The 14389-nt window shown below is 38.0% G+C and overlaps 1 protein-coding gene across 2 annotated transcripts in view; it reads left to right on the top strand.

Moving 5' to 3' along the window:
• The window catches only part of ehd3 (EH-domain containing 3), a 28908-nt gene extending 16020 nt beyond the window's left edge, over positions 1–12888 (top strand). Inside the window, exons 4-9 of one of the 2 annotated variants that reach the window (XM_051960718.1) lie at positions 4035–4176; positions 4274–4373; positions 5909–6079; positions 7509–7673; positions 8636–9165; positions 9579–12888. In XM_051960718.1, coding sequence (XP_051816678.1) covers positions 4035–4176; positions 4274–4373; positions 5909–6079; positions 7509–7673; positions 8636–9163 — 1106 coding nt within the window. In that variant the 3' untranslated portion in view covers positions 9164–9165; positions 9579–12888. Of the gene's footprint in view, positions 1–4034; positions 4177–4273; positions 4374–5908; positions 6080–7508; positions 7674–8635 lie in introns of both variants that reach the window. The other variant, XM_051960717.1, reaches the window with a different exon arrangement.
• Positions 12889–14389: the final 1501 nt, after the last annotated feature.

Raw genomic sequence — 14389 nt, forward strand, 5'->3', positions numbered from 1 at the left:
TCACTACTTTCAAGTCTCCTGCAATATAATATAGTGTCTGTTATGTAAACTACGGTCCCATTTAGAGGACAATAGATGATAAAGCTGATAATGTTTAGCTATATTTTGCAAATTATCTTAGTTTCAAAAAAACCTAAGACGCAAATGGCCAAATTCTAAATTCTAGGTTTCATTACAGAAGACTCCAAACCAGTTGGTGATTTTGATTGTGGCTACATCCATCTTCTTTATACAGTCTATGGTTGTTCCATATTCTTCACCTGCCTTGCCACATGGCTTTTGGAAAAATCAGCATTTGTCACAAGTCCTTGTTAGCTGCTGGTTGTAGATTCATCATGGTGCTGTCGAGGAAACCGACATCCTGAGCCCGTTTCATTGAGGTTTTTCCATTTTCTCTGTCTGATAAATCTAGGTTTTAATGTTTTCTCCCAATTCTCTCACACAGACAGAACAGGATATGTCAACAATTACTTACCAGCCAATTTATTGCAGTTTTGGTCACCGCTTGAAGACCATCAGATTTGATTGTCAAAGAGCATTTAAAGAGATTTCTGGATTATTTAAATCTCCTGTTTTCTCCATTAATGTGTCTGTTTGTGTCTCCAAGTGTCATGCTACCTTAGTACTCTTCACCTCAGGTTTGGAGAATGATTGGCTTCAGCTTTTTCCTAAGAGCACTGATTTTTACATGAATCAATTTTACACATTCAGTCTGCCTGAAAGGAAACACAGAATTTGGCAGCCTAGAACAGACATTTTGGTAACTGCATTGGAGACCTCCATCCTAGAAACTTGCTTCCTGAGCAGATGACCAACATATAATCTGTACTGGTTTATTTTCATGCATGAGACTGACCTTCACTGAGGATGGAGGCCGAAAAACAGCAAGATGTCCCGAAAGACTACATCTCACTGCTCACTGCAGGAAAGATTCTGTTCATGGCAGACTAAGGAAACCTCCCTGAATCTCCTGAATGTCCCAAAAAGTCTCCAAAATAGCCATAAACTTTGCCAAAACGATTCTAAATTTGTCCGAGGTGACTCGAAATCTGTTCAAAAAGGTCTCAAATAGGGCTGCAACTAACGACGCGTCGACGAATCGTCTGAGCACGATACGTCATCAAAAGCGGAAGTGAGCGCACAATGCAACAGAAATCACTGTCCGACCAGAGCGCGGAACATGGATGGACATCGGCGCTGCATCGTGCATACATAATACATATATATGCATTGCGCGCTCACTTCCGCTTTTGATGTCGTATCGTGCTCAGACGATTCGTCGACGCCTCGTTAGTTGCAGCCCTAGTCTCAAATGATTCTATGATTTTACAGTTGTTCAAATGGACAGGAAATTTGTTCACAATTATTTTTAAAAATTGCAAAAAATTCTGGAACCTGTTGATGGCAGACTGAGAAAGTCTCCATGTGGATGAGAGGAATCCAGCTGTGGAACTACAACTAATGAACCTGTAGCTCCAATACACATCCTGGAGATGATGTTTCAACTCCAAAATCAACTGAAACACTTCGCTCTTCATATGCTCAAGAAAAGAAAATGCGGCAAGAAAAGTTTGCATTCTGGGCGGCTAATGTGTGTGTTTCCTTGTAGGCCGACTGAAAGTTTGAAACGATTCATGTAAATGCTGGCTTTCTTTGGAAAGATGAGGGGATTGCAGGCTAAACACTGGTAAAAAGTGCAAAGTTTGTATGGTTAGAGCCACAATAAACACAAAAACTACACAGAAGACAGAAATAAAGCAGAATTCTCTTTAAATCTGGTTTCATCCTTCTGCCAAAATATCAACTTCGTACATAAACTGACTGCAGAATTGACTGTGTGTGTTTAAGAGCTTCTGACTTCCCTCCAGCACCAATGTGTCAGTTTTATGGACTGTGAAATAGTGAGATTCATTTTGGCGTGGCTCAGTGTTAGGAACTTGATAGCAGAGCTCATAAAGCAAGTATTGTTCTTTTCTTCAGCATGTGGCAAGTGCACTGAGTGAAGAATAGTCTACAGTTCAGAGTATCAAGGTATCTGGTTCTTTGTTGAGCTGCAGTTTGTCCTCTCAGCTCTGTGTCTGCAGAACCTAAAGACTGAGCTAAAAAACTGTTTCAGTACATTTACATACTTATTGCTGCTACTGCTGAGGTTTTGCTCACATCCCAGTGAGAAATTACTGCAAACTCAGAGGAAATGACCTTGAAGCATTTCCATTCATGTTAGGAGGTTCTGTTAAAGTTTTCTGTAAACTGTCCCTGCACTAGGAGGAGCAATGATGCAGCAAGTATGTTAAAAAATGGTGATTTTTTGTCATAGTTAAGTATGTAATAAAGCTGCAAAAGAAAATGTTAATCAAATGAAATCGTACCGATTCTTCAACCAGTCGCTTGAAAATAAAAAAAATGCTACCTGTAGATAAACTAAGTAGTAGTTAAGTCTAGTACTTGCATCAACCTGGTTATTTTCTGTTGAAATAATACAGACTCAGTTTTCTGATATATCAACTTGTGATCCTGCACAAGACCTATATAGGGGATAACAACACAGACAAGGTAGCTGCTGTTTTCAGCAAATATTTTCTTGTTTAACTGACTTGTTGTTTGGTCTATAGAAAGTCTGAAATTGGTACAAAATGTCAGTCAGAGTTTTGTCCACAGACCAAAAATATTCAGTTTACTGTCATTGAAGCAGAAACAAACCAGAAAATATTCACATATAAGAAGCTGCAATAAGAGAATTTTTAGAGTTTTTATCTACAGAAACCCCACTTTAATGGACGAATCGACTTATCATAACAGCTGTAGATTAATAGTCGACAACTAATCTATTAGTGGTTGCAGTTCTAGTTTTTAGATGATCAGAGTGTTGCTTGTTGAGCTGTAATATACAAAATTTTGTTTGCAGAGTTTACTCTCCACCTTTTGTGCATCTGCTTGAAGAAAATGCAGAAACACCACCTCTGATAGGAGGTCTGTTAGTTCAGAGTTGAGTAAACGTACAGAAAATGCTAAGTAAATTAGATTTAACAGTTTAAATTAGGGTGTGAAAATATAGGGATGGTCATAGGTAGTTTGTTCCTCCTACTGCCAAAAATAATCTCATAATCCTGGAAAACTGGCATATTTATGTGTAAAATCAGATATTCATCTATATGGAGAGCAAAAACATGCAAAACCTGTAGATTCACTTTGTAGTTTGAAGGTTTTCCACAAACATAGCGTCTAAAGAATCCAATATATTTAAAATTCCTGACTTAACATGAAGCTACTTCCTACTACCAACTGACAAACTGCCTCCTGGTTCTCTGTGAACTATAATTACTACTTTAACTCTTTTACCTTTGACTCTGTCCTACAGTGTCAGTTGGAAACTGTAGCAGCTCACTAATCCTTCGTTCTAGTCTTTGTTCTTTGTTCTTCTCTAATATCCAATTTAATTCCTTCAGGTAAGCCTCGTCCTTGAGAAAGTCAAAGGAGTCGATGGTGAATGTATGGATCCATTCATGCATTGTTACTCGCTTCTTAAGCAAAACACCATGGTTATGTTGCATTTTTGTTTAGCATGAACTGCTTATTTATGATGCTAAGGAAGTAAAATAAACTGGATTTCATACTCTTGGGGTTTTCCTTCATTATTTAGCTCTTAAAGCCACTTTGAACTTTGGCAGCAGCGTCTGAATCAGTAAACACGCATTCTTTTCTCTCAACATGTCGCAATATGGGCGTAAATTCTTGCTGTCTCCTCTTTGACCTTCAGTCACTGTAATAGGAATATTGTAGTGGATGTTCCCACTTGTCAGATTATAGATGATGTACATGAAAACCAGCAGCGTGAATCTTTTTAATTTCACTCCAAATAAATGTTATTCTGACGCTGATATGAGACAGGAGGAGAGAACTGGGAGATAAAGGATGCAGAGTTATTGTCTTACTTTGTTTTTTTTTTTGCTTACCTTATCTAAAAACCTTCTACTGACCTTTAATTTCACAATGCACCCTCCTCTTCCTCCTCTTCCTCCTCTTCCTCCTCTCAGGCTATGACTTTGCAGCCGTCCTCGAGTGGTTTGCAGAGCGGGTGGACCGGATCATTTTACTGTTCGACGCTCACAAACTGGACATTTCTGATGAGTTCTCAGAGGTGATAAAGGCCCTGAAGAACCACGAAGACAAGATCAGGTTTCTAGTTTATTCATCTTAATGGATAATTCATAATTATTCATATTAATGAGTGGATGTAGCTATAAAATCGACACTGTTTTTGCTCCGTCTGCAGAGTGGTGCTGAACAAGGCTGACCAGATTGAGACTCAGCAGCTGATGAGAGTTTATGGAGCCCTGATGTGGTCTTTGGGGAAAATAGTCAACACCCCTGAGGTATTTTAACTACAGAAACAGATGGGCATTTGTATAGTTTACTGACTAATTTTGTAGCTGGACATTCCTTCTTCTAAAACTTTTGTTTACCAAGAAAATTTGCGTTACAGAGCCATAGTTTTGTACAATCTGATGACTTTTTAATGCTTGTGAATCACATGAAAATCTATTTCTAAGACAAATAATTGAGAATATTCCAGGACAAAAGAGTTTATCTTAACTTTTTGCTAAAATAAATAATTCCAACAAATCTACATCATTATTTTGCTCACACATAAAACATTAAATCCTGTTTTACTTCACAAAATAAATAGAATGGATCGAAAAATTACAGATAAAATAATTAAAATACTGCTTTTACCATGCCATTATTCTGTTGTGATCGACACTGAGGATGCATTGAATTCAACAAACTGTTGCCAGATCAAATCACACTGACAAGAAGCAGAGTGAAGAGCAATCGATTAATACTACTTATGGATGTCCTGATTAAGATTTTGTGGACCATGATCTAATCTGAGTAATGCAATATTTGTTATCTGTCAATAGCTGGTACAATCTTCCTTTGTAATACAGACTTGAGGTATTGTAGATCAGCTGTAGTACCTGGTTGTTCCACCAGGTGGAGCCTCTCATTGTTTAACACTAGAGACCAGATTAGGCATCACTCAGACTACAGGCAGTTCATGTTGGCAAGCAGAGAGCATTGTGAGAGTTTAGCTAGCAACGGGCACCATGACAAAGACTTCTGTGGTGGTTAATGACCTCCGTTAACTGAAGCAGGGATTAATCAGAATAGTACTTGTGCATCCCAACTTGTTATTATATAATAAAGTCATCAGTGTTTGAGTGATAATGCTTCATTTGTGAAGAAAATTATGCAAACTTATAACAAATGATCAGGTTTACCTTTGTGTAATACTGACCAGATAGAAATAGTCTTGATTAGAACATCCTTTATTAGTACTCAAAGGGGTTGATAACGATCATTTTTGAATCTGATACACGTTTGCTGTAAAAATAGGAAGAACGACATGAACGCCAGTGTTGAAAGGCTTTCGTTTGTACACATTTTACATGCTTAATAAGAAGAGAACTTTTCACCATTTGTCCTTGAGTGTTGCTTGGCTTTTACTTGTGATGTGTAACCAATCAGATAGCACTGTGGGTGGGACATTACTAGAAACCACAGAGTCAAAGCAGCACAATTTTAAATCTTTATTTTTATAGTGAACTAGTTAAAAAGTACCAATAATCAGAATTATGCTGATTATTCAATTCAGTAATCAGCAACTAAAATGGTCCTCACAGATGGTAGGCTCTCATTGTTTTTATCCCTCTGACTAGTATATCAACAACAATACAATGCATGTATGTGCATCTGTTGTCTATTTATTGTTTTCCCACTGATCTCTCTGCATTTGGGGATTTATGTCCAAAATTTTATGGGAATATTAAAGACTTTATTATTGCTGTAAGGAAGTTAAGTATTTTGTTTTTCATCCAACCTTTTGCTGATTTCTCGTCTTTTCCAGGTGATTCGTGTCTACATCGGTTCATTCTGGTCTCATCCTCTGCTGATCCCCGACAACAGGAAGCTGTTTGAAGCAGAGGAGCAGGATTTATTCAAAGACATTCAGTCTTTACCCAGAAACGCAGCGCTGAGAAAACTCAACGATCTGATCAAAAGAGCGAGATTAGCCAAGGTAAAGACAACAACTGATTCCGTTTACCAGGAAACTTTAAATGTACATCTGATGAATAACTCTCATACTGCTGACGTTATGAGCTTACAGGTATTAAACTACAATGACCACAGACTGTCAGTATTGTATTTAAATCAGATGAAAATGTAATTATTTTGCAGCTTTTTCTGTTATTTTTACAGTGTGTAGTTTTTGAGTGATACAATATTCTTCCATGATTTTTCTGAACCTCTTGCTGCTAGTTTTTTTTTTTAACGATGTCCTTCCCTAAGTGAATTATTTCCTGTGCAGACTGTACAGAGGGCGAACCCGTGGAAGGACTCAAACAAACACTGATTAATGTAACTGAGTGTTGACAACAGTTTTCCTGGTTGATAACTGAGTGTGTGTGTGGGTGTGGGTGTGTGTGTGCGTGTGTGTGTGTGTGTGGTGAGTTTCAAGGACTTAAGGTGAACACCAGGAAACACACACCTACCACCACAGCAACAGAACAACTAAGTTTTCCCGTGACTTTTTTTAATTGTTGAGTTGAATTTTAAAAACAAACGTCAGCAAAGGAGGTCCGACAGATTTACTGGTTTATCACTGTGGTTTAAGCAGTGTTTAGTACCACCAGACCGAATAACACAGTATAATGCTTATGATGTTACAGTTAGCAATTTGTCAACAGTAATGTAATAGAAGAAGATGGACAACACAACAACAATAAGAACAAAAGGAAACCACAAATCTACGTGGTATGTGATTAATCTTTGTTTTTGATTAGACAAGTAAGCTCAGTGTACTCCAAATAATTTTTTTGCAGCCACTTTTGCAACCACTTTTTAGTCATTTTTGGGACGTTTTGATTATTTGGGGCAGGTTTTTGCCATTACAGTAAACGCTACTAGATGGTTGTGCAGACGGAAGCCTCTAGTTTCCATCAGTTACTGCAGCTCAGACAGCTGACAGAGTGAGATAAAGACATTCTAAAGTCAGATTTTATCTACATGGACTAGCAAAAGTCAAAATATTGCAGTCAGTTATAGAAGTATAAAAAGCCAAAATTATGATTGTGCCTAACACTTGATTAACTGAACTGTCCTGTTAGTTTGAGAGTGAAAGTTATGTAAATGGCATCCCCATGTACCAGATGTTGCATTGTGGTGTATAGTAGTCTGGATTAGCAGAACAGCCAGTGATTGACATGTTGAAGAGGAAAGATATTTGTGTTGGTACAAGTATATCGCAAACTATTTATAGAGAAGACTTTGCAGAGTAAACAGACACACAAGCTGCTCATCTTCTGTTGTATTTTCCAGCTCCAAGTGTTGACTAAACATAAAATACTACCAGTAAGCAAAGGACAGGCCAAGTCAAACAGAAATAACTCTTAAGATCTGCTTGAAGTCTGATAACTACAAGCAAACAATTCGCTCTTTGTTTACAGGTTCATGCTTACATCATCAGCTCCCTGAAGAAGGAGATGCCTTCAGTGTTTGGGAAGGAGAACAAGAAGAAAGAGCTGATTGGCAGTCTGGGGGATATCTACAAACGCATTGAAAGAGAGCATCAGATATCCCCTGGAGATTTCCCGAATCTGAAGAAGATGCAGGTAAACGAGAAAGAGCCAGCAGAGTTTGGATTTACACATTAGGTTTACAGTTATGAACAAAAGCTTCCATACTCTAGTAAAGACCATGTATATCATGTCAGTTTGAGGTTCCAATGAGTCCTGTAACCCAGAATTCACTATAATGGAATCACTGAAACACAGGAATGACTAAATCTGCTGGGTCAACAATATACATACAGCAACTCCAACCCCAAGTCTTTAACCCCAAGAAAACCAAATCAACCATCAAGCATGGTGGTGGCAGTATTATGCTCTGGGTCTGTTTTTGCTGCCAGTAGAACTAAAGCTTTACACAAGGTAAGTGGAATAATTGATTAGAGAAGGATGATTACCTCCACATTCTTTAGGAACACCTAAAATCATCTTCAGAAGGTTGATCTTGGACACAGTTGGATGTTTCAACAAGACGATGAGATCAAATACACATCAAATGTGGTAAGAAATGGTTACATCTGGCTAGAACAAAGGTTTTAGATTGTTCTACCCAAAGTCCTGACTCAAACCCAATCAGTAACCTGTGGACTCTGATGAAGAAACAAATCTGAGTCAGAAACACAAGAAATTTAGTTGGACTGCACCAGTTCTTTCCAGATGAATCTGAGACAAACCAGAAGCTTGTGTAAACCAAAAGAGCCTCACTGAGATGACAATCCAAAAGGACACTTAACCAACTATTAGAAATGCTGTATGCATATTTTTGACTCAGAAGATTTTGTCGTATTTCCAGAAGACCTATTTTAAACTTACGAAAGAACCAAAATACATGACTGTATTTTGTTACAAAGATTCATGTGTTTCAATGATTCCATCATAGAAAATGATAGAAGTCACTGGAACCTTAACACTGCCACACATGGTCTTTACAAGTACGTGGAAGATTTTTTTTCCCACAACTGTAGATTATAAATACTTATCTTGAAAACGTGAAAAATTTCTTCCAGGACCAACTCCAATCTCAGGATCTCAACAAGTTCCAGCCTCTGAAACCCAAACTCCTGGAGGCCGTCGATGACATGTTGGCCAACGACATCGCCAGTCTGATGGTTCTGGTCCGGCAGGAGGAAACCCAGCGGCCCAACGCGGTGGTGAAGGGCGGCGCCTTCGACGGCACCCTGGATGGCCCGTTCGGACACGGCTACGGTGAAGGAGCCGGCGAAGGCATCGACGAAGCCGAGTGGGTCGTAGCTCGAGACAAACCGGCCTACGATGAGATCTTCTACACTTTATCTCCGGTGAACGGGAAGGTGACGGGAGCCAACGCCAAGAAGGAGATGGTGAAGTCGAAACTGCCCAACACGGTCCTGGGAAAGATCTGGAAGCTGGCAGACATCGATAAGGACGGGATGCTGGACGATGAGGAGTTTGCGTTGGCGAATCATCTGATCAAAGTGAAGCTGGAGGGACATGAACTACCATCAGACCTGCCCGCACACCTGGTGCCTCCTTCCAAGAGGAAAATACCCGAATAAATGTAAGATTCCTCCACCACCTCCCCTAACGCTTGTAAGTAGCCCCGCCCCCTTACATGGAGAAAATAGTCCCAGTAGCATTATAGCAAAAAAATAAAAATTACTAAAGAGAAATATTAAATTAGACCCCATTTCTGATTCTCAGTCCTGCTCTGTTGCTGCCATCCCCATTTCTGTAGTCTAACCTCCAATTAGCAAATACATTCAAGTAGAAATGAAGCTGATGAAGCAGCTGTTAGGAAGTCAAAGTGACTGTTCTGTAGGATTTAATGTATCAGAATGATACCGACTAGTGATCCAGCACAAGCACTATTGAGGAATATGGTGCAAGGAAGTCAGGTTTTAGATGGTAGTTGTTGAGTGATTTTGGATGTTATCAGCCCATTAAATGACAACAGATCTTTCCTTTTTGCAGGTTCATGTTTTCACCAGTGTAAGACTGATGGAGAAACGATTTAGCACCAACAAAGAGGAATTAAAGTCCACATGTGGTTGAGGCATAAGTAAGCGAGGTTTCATCCAAAAGCCCCAAGTTAAATTCCCATCTCTATTTTAATGCTTAAGTCTTTGTGACTTTGGTTTTTACTTGGTTTTGGTTTTCACTGGCATTTTTAGTCAATATTTGGCGAAGTTTAGTCACCGAAACTGTTCAGTTAAAGTTAGAAATGGCTCATGGTTTGAATAAAAATGGATAAAAGAACAGAATCGCTTTATTGACACTGGACAGCGTAGAAAACGATTAAGCAGCAATCCTGTCTGTCAGTTTAAAAAAAGTAGAATAAAAAATATGCAAATATGAAAACAGAGTAAAAATGTCAAGTACATGAGCATTTTAAAGAACATGTTAGCATATAAAAGTTTAAAATATACTGTATAAAGCCCCTTTTTGTAGATTTCCAGGATAATAATGCCACTGGACATGACCACATGACCAGAGGTTTTTTTTCTGTTTACCTTTGATCAGAATGGGTAATAAATGGGAATAAAATGCCTCCTGAGGCTGCTAGAAGGTGGACAAGGTCCATACTGGCCCATATGTAGGAGAAGGATCTATGATGATTTAATGGGTTGGTAACAGCCGAATCTTTTGAATAATCAAACTGCAGTTCGCAAAGTTTTGACATGACTTTTTGAACATAATGCAGCCATACTGAAAACTTCTTTAACATGATTAAAGTTTGGAGTTGAGAAAACCTTCAGTTAAAGCTAAATAAGTTTGATCTAGCCGTCTCCATTGGGTTGGACCAGTTCAAAGGCGTTAAAACTTGTCAAGTCTGTTCCTTCCTTCACCGCAAATACCGGATTCATCCTGGGAGGCTGTTAAAAAAGAACTTTTCTCCTTGTGAAATTACTACGAGAGATTATCCAACCAATGAGACCGTGCAGATCAACCAGCTGACCAATCCATCAGAACACTACAGCTCGACTTCTAGCATCATTTAAAAGCAGTTACTAGCTATTCAAATGAAATAGTACTAAAAGAAGCTCCTGTTTTGCAGTTAAAGCTGAGTAGTATTTGGGTTGTACAGGCGAAGAAAAAACACTGGAATACAGAAAAATCAAATCTAAACTACTGGAAGGAAACGAGAGAATGTAAAGACAAGAAGGACACAGGAGATAAATATGCAAAAAAAACTCTGTGAAGCAGACTTTTATTTTTCCTCCTTGTATTAAAGGTCCTGGCTTATTTTCAGCTGAGCAGTCTGGCTTTTGTTTCAAGGTGACATGTTAAAAAGCAACAAGGATTTCCTGGAAGGCGTCTGGAGAGCATAAATTTGAAGCACACAGCAGAATGAAAAGAGCTTGAAACCGATTGTTTTCGAAAGTGAATGGCCTAAATTACTTAATAACGTCTTAAAATGTGATTACTATTATTTGTTTGGTGCCTGATTTGAGGTTTGCATTGAAAGAGGATACACTACGAGTGACATTTCATGTCTTTTCTGATCTCTGAATAGTCTCATTAACATGTACTGACACTGTGACTATAATAACAGACTATATTGTTTGGACACGCTCAGTATAAATGTGTTGTGAGGACTCTGAATGTGTTTCTGTGTCCTGACTGTTGTATGTTTGTTTGTATGCATCTGACCATGTGTATCAGTGTTATTATTTGTATGTATTCAGTCGGCTACTGAGTTGGGAGGATTCCAGTCGGGTTATTAATTAAAAACTGATCAGTTATTATGATTATTCTCCTTCTAGTATAATCTAACATGGGAGTGAACAGACAGCTGTGTTTTGTGGTGACACTAATTGACACGTTTTTAAACTGTTTTCTTTTCCTTTCACGTATTTAAAGTGTAAACATGTAACAAATATAATTCCTCTTCTTAATGTTTCTCGTGCGCCGATCAGCCACAACATTAAAAATACATTTTTCACTCATGTTTCACTGCAGTTTAAAGTCCTGCACCTCTATGGAAACAGAACGACACAGAATGATATAAATCCTACAAAGGACAAACGCGAAAGTTGAATTTCTTCATTTGTTTTGCAAAAACTGCAGATAAAACCAACATTTTTCCAAGTGGTCACAGATGTTACCAACACTGTAGGAACAGAGCCTCCAGATACTATACATATTTAACGATTTCCATTTTTGCAGCCTCTGTTTTTCACTTTACTCTGCTCATCCGCTGTAGAAAGATGTTTCACTGTGCTGCTCCTCTGTTTACTGTTTTTGAGCCATGCTGCATTTATTTTATTGATCCACTAGGTTTGATTTAATAGTAATAACTCTCAGCTCTGTAGAAACACTGCCTTCAGCGGAAAACTCGTGCTGATTTTTTATTTTTTTTACAGAATCCAGCGCGAACGTTATATTTTTAGTGAAACTTTACCTAAATAATGAGTGACTTTGATGAAATATTTCAATTTTATGCTAAGATTTGTTTAATTTTCTTGACCAGAATTGCAAGTTGTAAGTAGGAAACTTGAAAATCCAACAATTATTTTTTTAGTTTTCAGTTTCTGGCTGATAAATGGTGTTAATTTGACCATTTTTAAACAATATAAAATGTTTATTAAACCCACTGGTGGGTTTCTGAGAGTTCACTGGAGTTTCATTTACTCAACACAATAGACATTTTTATTCATTAAATGGTCAGAAATCATCGGGAAATACAGACTATGTAGTGGGTGGTTTTAATGTTGTGGCTGATCGGTGTAATTAACTGTAGCTTCATGCCAGTATGTATGTGTGTTCACATTAGGACCATGCTTGTGGTTTGTTGCACAATTATCCTGAGCTTCTAATAAGGTATAACACTCAACTAACTACAATTGGATTCCCATATGGCATGGACATGTTGTATGATCTGCAGAACCGAGATATTTCCACTTTTTACGAGCCTCCTTGTGTATTTCTGTGCCGCTGCTGTAAATCAGATGTACATAAGACGACTGGTTGCATTCCATGAACACAGATTGAAATCATCCGCCTCATCCCGAGTGATTCACCGGCTTACGTTTCAGCCACATCGGACGGGAAAATGTAAAAAAGATGCTTGGAGCTACAAGTTCTCGTAATTGTTTTCTAACCCTGACAGATTGCAGCATTAAGTCCTGTGTAGTGGTGAACACGCTAAGTGGAAACACTGGCGTTACGGTATTCTCGTCCAAGATGGTGACGATTGCATTGCTTAAATCTGTGCTTCACTGCTTTTCTGTCGACATAAACAGTCCATAAGTGTAATAAAGTTCATATATTCAACTCTGAATCGGTGCTGGATTTATTTTCTAGAAGAAAATGAAGCATAAATTTCCATTTAGAGCCCAATAAAGCCGAAACAACCTGCAAACGCGTAGCTTGAAGTAAAGATTTTCTGTATATTTTACTAATCTAATAATATCATGCAAGAAAAAAAAATCAGTAATGAGGGAAAGGTTTGGAAGTTTCATTATATCAAGTTATTTTAATGTGACTAGACTCTGCAAACCTGAGCAGACTGTCCCGAGTAATTTCACAAGTGTGCAAGTCACGAGTTTCAACAGTTACATCAGTAAGGTATTGAGCAAATAAGCCCCATATGCACATTATAATACATTTAATCTTCATGAAAGCATTACAGTTTTCCCCTTCTGTGTTTTTCCTGTATTTTTAAAATTACTTTTAGGGGTCTATCTATGAGGTGCTTCAAGGAAACTGTTCATGACAGACACATGCTGCTGTTTAGCTCCGACTAATGAAAAATAGGGTGGTTTAGAAAACGGAATTCCTTCATGTGATTTCTCAAGGGGTTCTTTCTTATCTTGGATTCAGTTTAGGGAGGCTTTCTTTCCGTCACGCCAAATAAATGAGGTGTTAAAGGTTCTTTGTCCTCAAAAGATTCTATATTCTGCACATGTACAGTACAGGTCAGCCTCTACTAGGATCTGTTTACATGCTTTAAGATTGAAAAACATTTTCCCTTATACTCTGTAAGGCAACTCCTCTTCAGTCTGAAATGTTTAGTTTTAGCTCCTGTCTCCTTTGTTTGTTTCAGACCAAGCTAGCTGTTAGCAGGACGATAATGTGTTACATAATGATGTAGATAAGTAATGGAAGAAAGCCTGGACAAGAAGCAACTTTAAATAACACGCTGATGCAAAGAAGGAACATGTAAGCAGAATTTAAGGCAGGTAAAAGCAGCAAGGTTAAACAATTTGGGTAAACCTAAATGGAAAACTTACAGTGCAACCAGTGGGAAGTAAATTTGTGGATCCAGCAGGCATGAAACGTTCCCACAACATCGGCTGCCGATAGTGGAAGTTCTAATAGTTATTTTTATAAAGATAATGTGTTAATCAAATGTTCAAAGAATGTTTTAATAACATTTTTATTTTCAATAATGTTCCATAAAGTTAATATAATGTTTAATTAGCAACATTCAGATGATGTCATGAGGAACACAGATGATGTTCTACGATAACAAAGGAGGAACGTTCTCAAACAAACATTCAAAAAAGGTTTTGTGGGTGTCGTCGAGGCCTCAGCTGGTTTTTATTAGAATCTTCTTCATGGAACAATGTGAAAATGTTTTATAGAAGAACGTTTTTGTAGATGTGTTCCTCAACAACATCTACAAAAACATCCTCAGAACATTGCAGCCAGAATGTTCCACCTTTGTTCATTTTTGGGAAAAAAAAATATTAAGAAGTCATCTGAGGCTTTGCTAACATCTGGCATCTTTTCTACATTCTACTTTTGTTATTCTAACAGATCATGTTACTGACAACATC

The sequence above is a fragment of the Acanthochromis polyacanthus genome, chromosome 16 (genome assembly GCF_021347895.1).
Source record: "Acanthochromis polyacanthus isolate Apoly-LR-REF ecotype Palm Island chromosome 16, KAUST_Apoly_ChrSc, whole genome shotgun sequence".
In the NCBI taxonomy this organism is placed as follows: Eukaryota; Metazoa; Chordata; class Actinopteri; family Pomacentridae; genus Acanthochromis; species Acanthochromis polyacanthus.